This window comes from Leucoraja erinacea, chromosome 9, assembly GCF_028641065.1.
Source record: "Leucoraja erinacea ecotype New England chromosome 9, Leri_hhj_1, whole genome shotgun sequence".
Lineage (NCBI taxonomy): Eukaryota > Metazoa > Chordata > Chondrichthyes > Rajiformes > Rajidae > Leucoraja > Leucoraja erinaceus.
The window spans coordinates 67,247,342-67,264,070 of record NC_073385.1 but is presented as its reverse complement, the minus strand read 5'-3'; the positions used below and the strand labels follow the sequence as shown (position 1 = coordinate 67,264,070).

The window sequence follows — 16,729 nt, the reverse complement described above, 5'->3', positions numbered from 1 at the left end:
TTTTTCTCTATAACTTAGGACTGGTTTCCACTCTTGATCTGAAACATTCATCTGTCCTTGGATGTTACGTAATATGATGAATATTCTCAGCAGTTTTTGTTCTAAATTGTAACTCTTTAAATAAGCCTACCTATCTACTCATGGGAAAGTGAGGGCTTTACATATACTGAAAAATATACAAAATGTTGCTAATGGAGCTACGACCAGAATGATTATGCAATTGTAGAAAATGACCGGAATGATCATCAGCTGATTTCAGTTGCAGCAGTAAAAAGGTAGAAGAATTCGTTTTTACCTTTGAAGCTTAAATTATTTGCAGGCGCTTTTATACAGTAATGCACCTGTCCCACTGTGCGAGGTAATTCAAGAGTTCTCCCGAGTTTAAAAAAAAACTTGTGGTAAGTACGCAGAATGTACTTACCGGGAACGTCGGAGCTCGGGACGTCCCCTAGCGGCTCGTAACGCTAACGGCAGGTACCCAGGAAACGCTGTAAACTCGTGAAGATTTTTCAACGTTGTGAAAAATTCCACAAGAGTTTTGAGTACCCACAAACAGCCATTACCGTAAATCTCCGACTTCGAATCAGGGGAAACTCGGGAGAACTCTAGAATTACCTCGTACAGTGGGACAGGGGCTTAACTAATAATTGTCTACCAATTTAAGGTAAAGGACTGAACTTTATTGCCTTCCCTCACAGGGGAAACATTGAATCTGCTGTATGGGAATGTTCATGTTAAATTCTATCGTGTATTGTGTTCTTTTTTTTATTCGTATGGCTGTATGGTAACTCAAATCTCACTGTACCAATTGGTGCCTGTGATAATAAATGTCTCTTGAACTAAAGAGAACAACCTTTTTCCCTTCAGTAGGATGTCTGACTTGGTTTCAAATATCAAATTAGGGTGCATTTCAGGTCTTTAAATAAACGATCTGAAGTAAATACCAAGCACGTGCACATTTTTCATGTCCATGCTGACACTTTGTATCATCCTTTTATCTTAAGACACTTTTACATAATACTTGTACATTCAGAACAATCTCCCTATACTGTACCATTTTGGCCAAGTAGGTAACAAATACCAAAAGATTGGAATTTCCTCTATCCACCTTTACAGGTGCAGGAGCTAGAGTGTGGTTACCTGGTGTGGTGTACTGTTCACCAGTGGAGTGCACCTGCCTTCACCAAGACTTCCTGTGAAATGTCACGCTTTGGTCAATTGACAAATCCAACGCAGGTGTCGCTGCCATTCACAACCTAGCGGTCGTTCATAGCTTTCCTGTCAATGTCCATGTTTCATTCATCCATCATCTCTTTGCTCGTTGACTCGCACTGGTTCTTGGTTACGCAATTCCTTGATTAAAAAAAATCTTCCTTGTTTGTAAATCCCTTTACCTCTTTCTTTCTTCAAGATGCTCCTTAAAACTAAGGCTATTGATCATGCCTTTGTATATGTGGTTCATTGCAAATTATCTGATGCATTACATTTTATTGAGCTCAGAATTGGGCCATTGCCTTCAATCTACATAAAAATTCAGATCTAGACCACATTGGGCCCCAATTATTTCTTTCCCCACCAAATTTGATCAAATAAATATGCAAATTGTCATAAATAATTTTATGTTTTTTGACAACCAAAGTGGCCCCTTGGTTTTGTGATCCATGATTAAAAATTGCTCCTCCCCCCGGACTGGGCAAAACAGTCATTGCAAAAGAGGAAGGATTCACACACACACCTTAATACAACCAAAGCTTAACCACAAGTGCCTTTGAACTGGAAAATACAGAATGTTTTAGCACAGAGCACAGAAAGTAGAGCACAGGAAGAGGGCCTAAAGCTCACACTGACCAAGCCAGCCATGATGCCAGGATAGATCCGTCTCCCCTGCCTGCACATGATCATTTCCCTACATATCCAAGTGCCTATCTATGGGGTTTTTTTAAAGCCACGATCATGTCAGCCTCCACCACTACCTTTAACATCATGTTCCAGGCTTCCATCACTGTAAAATAAATTGCCCCACACACCTTCTTTAAACGTTGTCCTTGCACCTTAAAGCTATGGCCTCTAGTCTTTGATATTTCCACCTTGTTAGAAAAGGTTGACTGTCCATCCCCATAATTTTATCACACTCCCCGCAGCCTCCAGCATTCCAACCTCTTGTTATAACTAATACCTGCTAGATGCTTCTGCACCCTCCCAAAAGCCTCCACATCCTTCCTGTAATTATGCGACCAGAACTGCGCACAATACTCCAAATGCAGACTATCAAAAGCTCTATAAAGCTGCAGCACAACTTCCTAACTCTTATATTCAATGGTCTGACTATGAGAGCAAGCATTACATATACTTTATTTACTACTCCTCTACTTGTGTTGCCACTTTCAAAAGTTATGGATCTGGACCCCGAGATCCCTCTGCACATTAACATTGAGGGTCTTTCCATCAACCATCTACCTTTCTCTTACCTTTGACCTACTAAAGTGGTCACACTTGCTCAGATTAAACTCCATCTACCATTTCTCTGCCCTTATCTGTAACTGATCCACATCCCACTGTGCATTTTGACAACCTTCCTTACAGTCCACAACCCCAGCAACCTCCCCATATATCATACACCAACACATTTAACCTCGCCCATACTTTGACAACTAGGCACCTGTCAAAGCAAAGCCACTGTTCGGTCTGAATGTCTGTTTTTATTTCAATTTTTATGCCTATTTTAGATATGGTAATTTTAATTTCTTAAAGCTATATGTATTTATTCTGTTTTTATTAACCGCACTGATTAAGAAACATTTTTTTCATTTCATCTATGAATGTAAGCACTCAGTTAAAATGACATTAAATTAAATACTGAATACTGAATTGATGTCAACTGAAAACCTACTATCTTCTTCTTCCTTCTTGCGTATGGCATACACAGCCTAAAGTTGTATGACAACTTGTTCTATTTGATCTTATTTACCTACTAACTAAATCAACATTTATGTAGAAGACCTCTAGCCTCAATGTTGTCCTTCCGCCGCACCCCTATCTTCCATCAGCAAACCATTTCTGAACCCATATCACCAAGTCAATGAATCCTGTGCATCTTACTTTGAGATACAGCGTAGAAACAGGCAGACCTTTGATCACTGGCATACTAGTTCCATGTTATCCCACTTTCTCATTTTACACATTAGGGGTAATTTACAGAAGCCAATGAAACCTGCATGTCTTTGGGATTTTGGAGGAAATCGGAGCACCTGGAGGAAACCCACGCAGTCACAGGGAGAACATACAAACTCTGTGCAGACAGCACCCAAGGTCATGATGGGACCCAGGTCTCTGATTCTGCGGGGCAGCATCTCCGCCACTGCGCCATTGGATCAGTGAAATGGTCTTGAAATTGGGTGTCACTAAAGAACAGTAGATTGTGAGAAACAGATTTTCTAAAAACAAACGTGAAGGACAAAATTGTTAAAAAATAAATACAATTTCTAAGAACATACATTTTAACATACTGCTCTGATAATTTTAGTGAACACAATAACAATTTTTTTTTAATTAAATATAAATGAAAATACCACACATTGGAACAAATTCCTTTATACGTTAGTCTTCTCAATAAAAAAGATATGCATATTTAAGAGTTGCTATTGGAAAAAGGCAGCCAGTATTCTATATACACAGAATACTGCTGTGCCAGTTTATTTTAGAAACTTTAAATGTAACGTAATCTACTCAAGGCCCACTTAAATTACTATGTTAACTAATGCAAGTTTTCCTTTCAAAAAATTATCGAAAGAGTACAAAATATGGTAGCAAAACTGCTAAACATCATATTATGCTTAAAATGGAAACCTTTTCCAGTTAAAGGCTTTGTCCCGAAAAGACTGCAATACTGATGTGTGGTCCCAAACGACAGTGGTGTTCTTAGAGTGTACATTTTGTTTGGCCACTAAAGGAGTAAGCACCAATGTTAGATAAACTTGCCAACGTGAACATTGATTGTGGTGTTTGCGCATCACTTGAAATCGTTACACATTAACACAATGGCCCAATATCCCACAGCCTACCACGCAGCTTGATTATCTGTTGCGTTGATGGTACTTATCAAGGAACTCAGAGTAACAAGTTAGTGAACAGAAGTAGCAGAGAATGGGGGCCTCTGTGCTGCCCATGTTATCCACCAGGACGACCGTGTGGGAGACCTGGTGCAAGTTCAGATTGACAACGACTTGAATGAAGGAGTCCAGGCAAGGTCTTCGGCAAGGGCACGTTTTGATCAAGTCCAGATCTTGACACAAGTGAGCTGGAAGGATGTGTGGTCCATAAGCAAGTCTTTATAAAAAAAGGGGGGGAAAAAACACATAATCAGTTAAAGCGGAAAGAGCCTGAACAACATACACAAACACAACACAACCATTTAGGTGATGGAAATAATTGATAAAGTAAATTTAAGACATTTGATCATGCATAATATTAGATTTTACATAGTAAAATGCAGAACACTGACGGATTAGTAAATAAATGCAGTAGATTTTCATATCTATGTCTTGTTTTAAAAGCACCTGTTCTTTTGAGACATCAGAGTGTCATTTGAAGATTATCCAAGCAGTGTATTTGAATCTATGTTTCTTCAAACTTTCAAGTTCATCTCTTTCATATCAATGTCATTAGGCTGCAGCTGAAAATGTAGGCACAAAATGCTGGAATAACTCAGCGGGACAGGGATAGAAGGAATGGGTGACGTTTCGGGTCGAGACCCTTCTTCAGACTGAGAGTCGGAGGAGGGGGAGACACGGTGTGAAAAGTAGAGATCAATGGGGAAAAAGTTCAAAGATCTCCCGTTTTCACACTTTACCCATCCATATCTCGGTGTCTTCCTCTCCACTGACTCAATCTGAAGGGTCTCCACCCGAAATGTCACCCATTCCTTCTCTGCAGAGATGCTGCCTGTCTCGCTAAGTTACTCCGGAATTTTGTGTCCATCTTTGGTGTAAACCAGCACCTGCAGTTCCTTCCTACATTCAAAGTTGGATTGATGGTCAGCTCATTGCTTTGGATTATCGTTTCTCTTTGCTAACTTATTCATTGGGCATATAATCTTTCATCGGACTTTAACTTGCATTAGACATTATTCCCTTTACCCCAATATCTGTACTGTGAATGGCTTGATTGTAATTATGTATAGTCTTTTTGCTGACTGGATAACGTGCAACAAAAAGCTTTTCACTGTACCTCGGTACACATGACAACAATAATAACAAACTAAACTATTCCACAGAGTATTTCTGAGGTTTTATCATTAAGGAGGCTTACTGGATGATAACCAAATAAATATATGCTTGGAATCAAACTGCAGAGAATTCGTGGAAATTTGTGAATCATTTGACCAAAGTTCGATAGTACAGAACAGTTGGAAACAAAACTAATGTTTGATGTTTTCCCAGAGCACTGCAATATTGCCTGTGTGTTCAAATTCTGTTTTTGGCTAAGCCCAAGGGAATCACATTGATAATGTACTACCTGTTCACTTAAAACCAACTGATGTTGCTGCTAAACTAATGGGAGATGCATTGGTAATCATTGTAATTTGAAAGAGTGTGAAAATATACCTGTACTTTATTGTTGCTCTTGCTGCAACCTCTAAGAGAGTCATTGGAATCTGTAAATGAATAGTCGGAAGCAGAGGGTTGGGGTGGTCAAATAGGTTTCCAAATAGATCCACATTCTCAAGGCACAGCAGTTGAAAATCGCACGGGAGGTAAGGCAACTTGTTGCGTGCTGCTGTAAGGAATCGCAGTTTGGTTAGCTGTCCAATATTGGAAGGAAGCCGGAGTAACTCATTGTCATCAAGCTTTAGGTGAACCAGTTCTTGCAGTTGACAGAACTGAAGAGGGAGAGCGCGCAATCGGTTGTGGCTGAGGTCCAAAAACTGCAGAGATTTCTGCAACGTGGAATTACACAATCCAATGCTGAATATTTCTAAGTAGTTATTGTGCAAAACCAGCTCAGATAGGCAAGCCAGATCCCCAATGATGGCTGGAAGTTTGCGTATGTGGTTGTTACTGAGATCCAGCTTCCGTAGTCTTCGTAGGCAGAGCATACGCATATCCACACGTGTCAGTCTGCAGTAGGACACTTGCAGCAACTCAAGAGAGTAAGGGAAATTTGTGGTCAGGGGATAATCCTTCCTGGATGTTATTACCATTTTGGCTTTTGGTTTTTCAATCTCAGAGGTTTTGGCAGGAGCCAGGTTTGACAACGGTATACTGTCTATTTCACTACCTCGGTGAGCCAGCCTTAAAACGGAAAGGAAGTTCTTCAAATTATTCACATCTGCCTGTTAACAATAGAAAACAGTTGATGAAAGATTTGTTTGCGGTTTACATTGCACAGTTACATTTTTTTAAATGTCACCTTTGTTTGGTGATAAGACATTTCTGTTTAAGCTGTGTAATCAAGTAATTATTCTCCCAATAAAATACAATAGAATCTCAATGTAACAATACTGCCAGTTTATATCATTTGAGTTTCACCAAAGCCAGGGAATTCCCCAAAGCCCCAATTCCACAAATTGGATTTTGTGTAGGAAGGTACTGCAGAACTGCACTGAAGAGAGACTCAAAATGCTGGAGTAACTCAGCGGGACATCTCTGAAGAGAAGGAATGGGTGACGTTTCAGATCAAGACCCTTCTTCGGACTTGACCCGAAATGTCACCCATTCCTTCAATCCAGAGATGCTGCCTGTCCCGCTGAGTTACTCCAGCATTTTTTGTCTTCCCTTGGGATTTTAGTGTGCAGGATAGGCAGATTTTCCAATCATTGGATTTTGCTCCCATTTGCACACCATTTTGTTTTAGACATTGCATGGTAGCATAATAAATGTTCCTCTGAACCAGGAGTTAAAGGGAACACAGGAAATAGTCACAGATATTTGCACAGACCACAGGCAGAGATCTGACCACCTGACCTCCCGATCTCCAATGAGGTAGATGGGAGGTCAGGACCTTTGAACTATCTTTAATCGGACTTTATCAGACTTCAATGTTATATCTTTGCATTTAAATTGTACCCTTTATCTTTGCACTGTGGACGATTTGATTGTATTCATGTATAGTCTATTTTAAGAACTGGATAGCGTGCAAACAAAAGCTTTTCACTGCATCTCGGTACACGTGACAATAATAAACAAACAAATGGGGCTCTGGTGAGCTGATGCAAAACAATTGGGACTTCTGAACAATTTGATAAAGGATTATCAGAGCTTTATTGTATGGCAAAAGTTTAGTTTAGTTTAGAGATACAGCGCAGAAACAGGCCCTTTGGCCCACTGAGTCCGCACCGACCAGCGATCTCCATACACTAATACTATCCTACACGCAACAGGGACAATTACATTTATATTAAGCCAATTAACCTAGAAACCTGTTGGTCTTTGGAGTGCGGGAGGAGACCAAAGCTCTCGGAGAAAACCCACGGGGTCACGGGGAGAACGTACAAACTCCGTACAGACAAGCACCCCTAGTCAGGATCGAACCAGGGTTTCTGGCGCTGTAGGGCAGCAACTCTACTGCCCTAAAGTTATTAATAATCTTGACATCATTTCTTAATATAACGTGCAACTGTAAAAACGAAATGGTTTAACCTTTTCTCAAAGGTGGTACATGACATCCAACACATTCAAGGCAGGAAAGCTGGCACATATTGATGAATAAATTATGTTACTTTCAAAAATTATCTGCTGGAGGAACGGCAGCATCTAAGAGGGTGGGGGAGGGGCTGAATGAACTATCAATTTTCAGGTCGAAATCTCTTCCTTCCCCTGCTGTCCTCTCTGTCAGGCAGCATCTCTGGAGAAAAGGAATAGGTAACCTTTTGGATTGAGACCCTTCTTCAGACTGAGAGTCAGGAAAAGGGAAACAAGAGATATAGAGTGTGGATGTAGAGATATAGAACAAATGAATGAAAGATATGCAAAAAATTGAACGATGACGAAGGAAGAGGCCATTGTTAGTTGCGTGTTAGGTGAGAACGGGTTACAAACTAGACGACTTTTGTGTCTATCTTCGGTTTAAACCAGCATCTGCTGTTCCTTTCTTCACCACTCCCTCTCTGATGCCGAGACCCGTCCTCGGTGGAGGCCCTACCTTCCCACCTCTTCTTCCGATCCCTCAGCAGACACACATCTCATTCGCTCTTCTTCCTCCGACTCTCCCTTCACACGTTCTGCCCGCTTTCTACCATATCATTTCCAATTGCCATGGCAACATCACACCTTTCAGCTTCTCCACACTGGCTCCAACTCACTCTTCCAGATGCACAGCACTCCACTCACATCACATCAATCCCAACCTACACACCCAGATCTGATGCTGGGTCTCCACAATTCCTTTCACCCCTTGGATGCTGTCTGGCCCACCCAGTTCCTCCAGCACTTTGTGTTTTGCTCCAGATTCAGCAGCCGCAGTCTTGATCTTTACTTTTACACCAGCCGAGCACATAATTAAACGTCCTGTTTCAAGTCTGCTTTGGCTGCTGTGGTTAATGTGGTAGGCACTGAAGACTTGCACTGAAATAAAAGCTGATCTCAATGTTAACATAGAAAATAGGTGCAGGAGGAGGCCATTCGGCCCTTCGAGCCAGCACCGCCATTCATTGCGATCATGGCTGATCGTCCCCTATCAATAATCCGTGCCTGCCTTCTCCCCATATCCCTTGATTCCACTAGTCCCTAGAGCTCTATCTAACTCTCTCTTAAATCCACCCAGTAACTTGGCCTCCACTGCCCTCTGTGGCAGGGAATTCCACAAATTCACAGCTCTCTGGGTGAAAAAGTTTTTTCTCACCTCAGTCTTAAATGGCCTCCCCTTTATTCTAAGACGGTGGCCCCTGGTTCTGGACTCGCCCAACATTGTGAACATTTTTCCTGCATCGAGCTTGTCCAATCCTTTTATAATTTTATATGTTTCTATAAGATACCCCCTCATCCTTCTAAACTCCAGTGAATACAAGCCTAGTCTTTTCAATCTTTCCTCATATGACAGTCCCGCCATCCCAGGGATGTTAAAGCAGGATTAAGGCTAAGTAGGAAGTTTATGTAACTGTATTTAAAATAGTAATGAAGCCGTTTGTGTTGATCCTTTACTACACTGTAATAATAGAAATTACCAGCATCGAAATGATTGGTGTGCACATTTGTGAATCAAAATAAATACGTACACACCAGTTACTATAATTCCTTTCATCCCCTCCTGCAATGGATTTATCCACACTCAATCCTTGGAATGATTGGGTTAACATATGACGAGCATTTGACGGCACTGGGCCTCTACTCGCTTTAGTTTAGAAGGATGAAGGGGAGGTTCTCACTGAAACTTACTGAATAGTGAAAGGTCTGGATAGAGAGGATGTTTCCACCAGTGGGAGAGTCTAGGACCAGAGGCCATTGCCTCAGAGTTAAAGGACGCACCTGTAGAAAGATGCGGAGGAATTTCTCTAGTCAGAGGGTGGTGAATCAGTGCAATTCATTGCCACTGACGGCTGTGGTGGCCAAATCATCGAGTACTTTTAAGGTGTTTAAGAAGGAACTGCAGATGCTGGAAAATCGAAGGGAGACAAAAGTGCTGGAGAAACTCAGTGGGTGCAGCAGTATCTATGGAGCGAAGGAAATGGGCAACGAAGGAAATAGGCAATGAAGAAGGGGTTTGGCCCGAAACGTTGCCTATTTCCTTCGCTCCATAGATGCTGCTGCACCCGCTGAGTTTCTCCAGCACTTTTGTCTTCCTTCGAGTACTTTTAAGGTGCTGATTGTCAGATATCCGATTAGTAGGGGTGTCAGGATTTATGGGGAGAAGGCAGGAGAATGGGGTTGAGAGGGAGAGATAGATCAGCCGTAGAGTAGATGGCAGAGTAGACTTGATAAACTGATGGCCTAATTCTGCTATCACTTATGAATCTAATTTTTTGACATTCTGTTAATAATTTAGGCATGCCGGTTCATTTGATTTAGTTGGGGGCAAAGTTTTCCAATTAGTGTTAGGGTTGTAAATAGAGAACTGTGGAAGGCAAACTAGGTGGAATTGGTAGCAGAGGACATGACAACATTCAACTTGCATGAATCATGCAGCAGTACAGTGGTAGACAAAAATGCTGGAGAAACTCAGCGGGTGAGGCAGCATCTATGGACCCTTAAGGTTGTCGACCTGAAACGTTGTCTATTTCCTTCGCTCCATAGATGCTGCCTCACCAGCATTTTTGTCTACCTTCAATTCTCTAGCATCTGCAGTTCCTTCTTAAACATGCAGTACAGCGAGTCACTTTGGAGCAGAGATTTGCGTTCAGCTCCTAAACAAGAGCAGCATACATGTATACAGATTCCTCACTATCGTAATACAGAGCCAAACAAAGAGGTATAAATAGGGGATATTAAAAGCTTACTCAGAATTGTGGGTGCTCTAAAGAACACAAGAGGCAAATACCTTTAAGAAAGCAATTGCAAAGGAGTTTGATTCATTTTTTACAAAATAATATTTTGGGCATTGCAGGAGGGAAGATGTTTGATTTAGGGATAATTGGCCAAATCTTACTGTCCACAGTTTTATACATCAAACCCAGTTTTCCTCAGTGGACCTTTTTGATGCAAATCCTCTATCAAAGTTCATTCAGTGTTGAGACTCCATGTTAAAGTAATGCAGCCATTCGTCCTAGAAATTTATTTGGTTTACTTGTAAAATACACAAATGCTGATGAAGATCTGTATTGTAGAACCAGCCATCATGGTTTGCTTTAAATGTAGAGCATGTATACTTTTCTGTATGACATTTGGCTGTACGGTGACATATTATTTGCCTGCAACCAGGTACCCAAGGAAATGCTTCTTTCCAAAGCATCGAGATCTAGATTTTGCAGGTAAAGCAAGTCCATTATGAAGTGCGGTAAAGTGGCACAGCGGTAGAGTTGCTGCCTTACAGCGTCAAAACCCCGGATTCGATCCCGACTACGGTGTTGTCTGTAAAGGAGTTTGTACGTCCTCACCGTGACCGCGTGGGTTTTCTCCGGGTGCTCCAATTTCCAAAGATACGCAGGTTTTTGGGTTAATTGTTTTCTGTTTTCTGTAAATTGTCCCTAGTGCATTGTATGGATGATCGCTGGTCGGTGTAGATTCAGAGGGCCGAAGGGCCTGTTCCCAAGCTGTATCTCTAAACTAAATTCTTATTCTTAAAGAAAAGTGTTGAAGTAACTCAGCAGGTCAGGCAGCATCTCTGGAGAATGAATAAGCAATGATTCAGAGACATAATTTATCCACGTTCTCCAATGATGTTGCCCAACCTGCTGAGTTACTCCAACACTGTTTCTTTTTTGTAATCCTACATCTGCAGTTTCTTGTTCCAATACCACTTATTCTTTTCCATTTAAATGGATAAGGCAGCACGATGGCACAGCGGTAGGGCAACTGCCTTACAGCACCAGAGATCTGGGTTCGATCCTGACGACGTGTGCTGTCTGTACAGAGTTTTTACGTTCTCCCCGTGACCTGCGTGGGTTTTCTCCGAGGTCTTCGGTTTCCTCCTACACTCCACATTTGTACAGGTTTGTGGGTTAATTGGCCTGATATAAATGTAAATTGTCCCTAGCGTGTGTTAATGTACGGGGATCGCTGGTCAGTGTGGACTCGTTGGGCTGAAGGGCCTGTTTCCACGCTGTATCTCGAAACTAAACTAAGTCTGCTAAATCTTTCACAATAACAAATCCACAATTTCACAAATAAATCTGGTGAAGTATTCTCTCTATTACATTTGCAGCATAGCTCAGCATGTGCATAATATGTGAGATGTGATCTCATTGAAGCTCTTTAGAATGCAATAACACAACTTTATCCTTGTGTTCACACCCTTCTACAACAAACGCTAACACGCTGACTGTCTTCCAAATTATTTGCTGTTCTTCACCAGCATATCATCTACAAGGACAGTCCGGTCCCTTGGAATATTAATTCTGTTCAATTATTCATTTCAAACATAACTCTGCCGTTTTATTTTATCTACCAAAGTGGATGAGCACGCTTTCCCATCTGCCATGCATTTCTGATTCATTATTTTTGCCTGAAACCTCTCTACATCCAAGCATCACCTAGTTTTTATATCAGCAACAAACATGGATTTTTTTTTTCATACGTCATCCCTGAAGTCTGTTCATCCAGTCACACTACTGTAACTCTAATCAATACAGTCACCTTGCCTTATCAATAGTTTCTTTATAGACACATGTACCAGGTCCAGTGAAATGCTTTTTGCATACAGCTCAGCAAGACTATCCCTTTACACAAGTACAAACTCCCCAGTCAGTGCAGAACAGCCCACTGAGTTCACATGCAACAGGCGCAATTTTACAGTCCCAACTGCAGCTGGTAACAGAGGCCCGTTGTAGCCGTCACCTCCATTTCAGTTGTTCCCCTACCTGAGGTCCCTCTCCACACCATGATCATCTCCATGCTTATATCGCTTAATATTCTTTTTCTACACAGGGAACTGCAGATACTTACCCACTAAATAAAAAAAACAAGGTGGTGGACTAACACAGTGGGGCAGGCAGCATCTCTGGAGAACAAGGGGATAAGTGATATTTCAGGCTGGGAGAAGATTCCGATCCGAAAAGTCACCTATCCATGTTCTCCAGAGATGCTGTCTGACCTGCCGAGTTATTCCAACATTTGCGCGATTCTTATGTTTTGTTTGAACACTGGCTTAGAAATAGCTGTGGGTCTGAGAGAAGATCAAGAGACGTTGGAGTAACTCAGCGGATCAGGCAGCATCACCGGGGAGAAGGAATGGGTGATATTTCGGGTCTCGACCTGAAACGTCACCTATTCCTTCTGTTCCGAGAAGCCGCCTGTCCCGCTGTGTTACTCCACCTTTTTGTGTCCATTTTCGGTGTGTATAATCTGCATCGGCATGTTTCTTTCTAAGGGTGGTTTCCTGGCTCAGGCAAGGCAGAAAGTGACTAGTTTAGGGTCTGTGCAAGACAAAGTTAAATCCTTCAGATAAGAGGGTTATTCTTGTCAGCAGATTTGATGACAATAACAGGGTTCTCGGAGAATGTGTTGAGAGCCCAAAAGAACACTGGCTGAAGCGCGTGGAGAAATGGGGACAACGAAGATTTAACGTGGGCAAAGGGTGAGAGAGACCACAGAGAATGGTAATCCTGAAGTGGGGATATGCAGGTCTGGTCTTCAGAAGAGCAAGTGCAGAGAATGGATGTGAATACAACAGAAGATGACTGAGCATCAGGTCAGGCTCAAAATATTGAACTGGGGGGGGGCACAAGAAAAGGATTGCGGCACGACCGAGGACATTTGATATCAAAGAGGCAGCTGAGAGAGCACGACAAAGGGCCAAGCAACGCATTGGCATTGCAGTGTAGGTAGGTACACAAAAATGCTGGAGAAACTCTGCGGGTACAGCAGCATCTATGGAGCGAAGGAGATAGTCAACGTTTCGGGCCAAAACCCTTCTTCAGACTGATAGGGGGTGGGGGAGGGGCGGGGTGAAGATAGGAAAAAGGAGGAGGAGCCCGAGGGCTGAGGTAGGAAGGGGAGGAGACAGCAAGGGTTAACAGAATTGTGAGAATTCAATGTTCATGCCACCAGGATGCAGACTACCCAATGCGTGTTGCTGTACCTACAATTTCTGGTGTTGCTCACTCTAGCTATGGAGGAGGCCCAGGACAGAAAGGTCGGATACGGAATTGGAGGGGGAGTTGAAGTGCTGAGCCACAGGGAGATTAAGTTGGTTAGTGCGGACCGAGCGGAGGTGTTCGGCGAAACGATCGCCAAGACTACGCTTGGTCTCACCGATATAGATCAGATGACATCTAGAGCAGCGGATGCAATAGATGAGGTTGGAGGAGGTGCAGGTGAACCTCTGTCGCACCTGGAACGACTGCTTGGGTCCTTGAATGGAGTCGAGGGGGGAGGTAAAGCGACACGTGTAGCATCTCTTGCGGTTGCAAGGGAAAGTGCCCGGGGAAGGGGTGGAGCGGGAGGGAAGGGAAGAATTGACAAGGGATTTGCGGAGGGAGCGGTCTTTGCGGAGGGCAGACAGGGGGAGAGATGGGAAGATGTGGCGAGTGGTGGGGTCACGTTGGAGGTGGCAAAACAGTGCAGGAAGGACTGGTTTACACTGTAGATAGACACAAAATGCTGGAGTAACTAAGTGGGACAGGCAGCATCTCTGGAGAGAAGGAATGGTTGACGTTTCGGGTCGAGACCATCTTCAGACTCAGCATTGGTATTACAGTGTGGGGTAGTTAATGCCTTTGCATTTTTTTTTTAAATGGCACTTAGTACATATTTATTTTATTCGCACAACCCACGTTAGACAAGTGGAACAGTAAAAATAAACCACACCCCCCTCCTTCCCCCATACAATCCCCCCTTCTTCCCCCCCCCCCCCACGTGCTCCACCTGGATCCACATCTATTTCTCCCCTCCCTCGTCCATTCCACCCAGATTTATTTCTCCAGCTTTACAATTTGAAACTCTTCAATGCTTTTATCTCACACCCTCCTTTTTTTAGCCTTTGTCCAACCATCTGTCTATCAAACATGCTCCCCCCCCCTCGTCTATGGTTACCTATCACTCGCCAGGCTTTGTCCTGCCTCTCCTCTCTTCCAGCTTTCCCCCTGTGCTCAGTCTGAACAAGGGTCGCAACCTAAAGCATCATCTATCTGCCTTTGCCAGAGATGCTGCCTGTCCCGCTGAGTTACTCCAACACTGTCATCAAATGGAGACCACTATTTTTTCCATCTGACTTTTCCAGATACCACACAGTGCATTGTGCAGGAACACAGTCATGGGTAGTTTATTTTTGACTGACTGGTTTCCCATGTGTAAAGGATGTCCAGCACCATTCCACTCTTTCCACCGGGTGGCGCTGTCAGCAATGGCAGCCTCGCCTATGTCTGTCTGTCCTTTTCTTTTTGTTGTTGTTATTTTTAGTTAGTTTAAAAAGTATGTGTTAATGTTATCTGGTTTATTTTATGTGGGGGATAGGTGGGAGGGTGGCAGGAGAATTTTCATTTCCAATCTTTGACCATGCTGGAGATACGATTGTTTTCCGGACCTTATCTCCGGTCGCTCTGTGGCCTCATCATGGAGCTGGAGGCCTTGCTCGGGACTGACTTTGAGCCCCACCGTGGGGCGTGGACTTACCATCGGAGCCGATCCCTTGCTTGGGATCGATGCTCCAACTGCGGCCTGCAGACTTTAACATCGAGGAGCTCGCAGTCAGGGAGTTCCAAAAGCCGCATGACGTTTGACTAGCCCCGACCAGGAGTAGATCAATCGGCGCGGTGGAGCTGAGAATCCCCCCCCCCCCCCCCCCCCCCCCCCCCCCCCCTGATGAAGGAGCTAATTGCCCCGACGAGGAGGCCCGCCGCCGGCTACGGGTGTAAGATCGTCCCGTCAACAGAAGGTTAGAAGCCCCCGACCGCTGGAGGACAAAGAAGGGAGAGATTTAACTTTTTTTTGCCTTCCACCACAGTGAGGAATGTGGAGGAGTCACTGTGGTCGATGTTCATGTTAAAATGTATTTTGTGTGTTCTGTTACTTTTTATTGATATGACTGTATGGCAAATCAGATTCTTCGTATGTTGCGAAACATACATGGCTAATAAAGTATGATTACGATTATTAAATTATTTTCGCCTTCCAGATTCACTGCCTTTCCTTTTAGCAAATTCTGAACTAGGCAAATCTTTTCTCCTTTGTCTGCTTGTGCCACATTAAAACTACTTGGAACCATTTCCAAATGCTGTTTTCACCATTCTACTTTAACTGAAATATCTCAGCAATAAAAGTGCTGACTACACGGAAGTCAAGTGACTACATCCTGGAACACAACAACTTTCCCTTGTATCAAAATGCGTGCCGAATACGCTTTCATTTGGGAACTGCATAAATAACAAAAGAAACAATGCCCGGTGAGTAACTACCAGACTACACTAACACACTTCAAATGTGACAGAATGAACTCATGTATTACATTTTGTACATTACTGAGATCGTGCTACGCTAAATGAAGTCAGAGCGATAATGAAATCTTTCCTTTGTTTAAATCGTCCTGGTTCAAAACCAAAACCCGTAACAAGCAATTTCCAGCATTTGTCCGTCAATACACACTGCCGAACAACATTGTCGAAAAATGAAACTTTACTAATGACATTTGCTTAAATGTTAAAGAAGAATTAACGTTCCAGGTAGGAGCGGGATAATGCCTTTGGCCCCTTGAGACTATTCTATTAAGATGCAACGGAGCAATTTCAACTTCACTTTCCTGCTTGCTCCCAGCGACCAGACTTCACAGCGCGGAAACAGGCCCTTAGGCCCACCGAGTCTGTGCCGACCAGCGATCACCCCATAAATGAGCACTATCCTACACACTAGGGACAATTTCGATATTTTTTTTACCAAAGCCAATTAACCTACAAACTGTACTGCTTTGGAGTGTGGGAGGAAACCAGAGCACCCGGAATGTACAAACTCCCCTTACAGACAGCAGCCATAGTCAGGATCAAACCTGGATCCCTGGCAAAGTAAGGCAGCAACTCCACTGCTGCGCCACACTACTGTCCTCCTTGTTGTTCATCGGGAAGCTGTTTTACGTCTTTCTCAAAAGGCAGTGGAAGTAGACTTTGAATATGTTTAGTGTAGAGATTTCCAAAGACACATAACTTAACTCT

General features: G+C 43.0%; 1 protein-coding gene across 2 annotated transcripts in view; it reads right to left on the bottom strand.

Moving 5' to 3' along the window:
* Positions 1-3,635: 3,635 nt before the first annotated feature.
* Positions 3,636-16,729, bottom strand: part of lrr1 (leucine rich repeat protein 1) — a 34,147-nt gene continuing 21,053 nt past the window's right edge. For both annotated transcript variants that reach the window (XM_055641113.1, XM_055641112.1), the window contains 2 exons: positions 5,604-6,331; positions 3,636-4,326 (listed from right to left, as the gene is read on the bottom strand). In XM_055641113.1, coding sequence (XP_055497088.1) covers positions 4,074-4,326; positions 5,604-6,331 — 981 coding nt within the window. In that variant the 3' untranslated portion in view covers positions 3,636-4,073. The remainder of the gene's footprint in view (positions 4,327-5,603; positions 6,332-16,729) is intronic.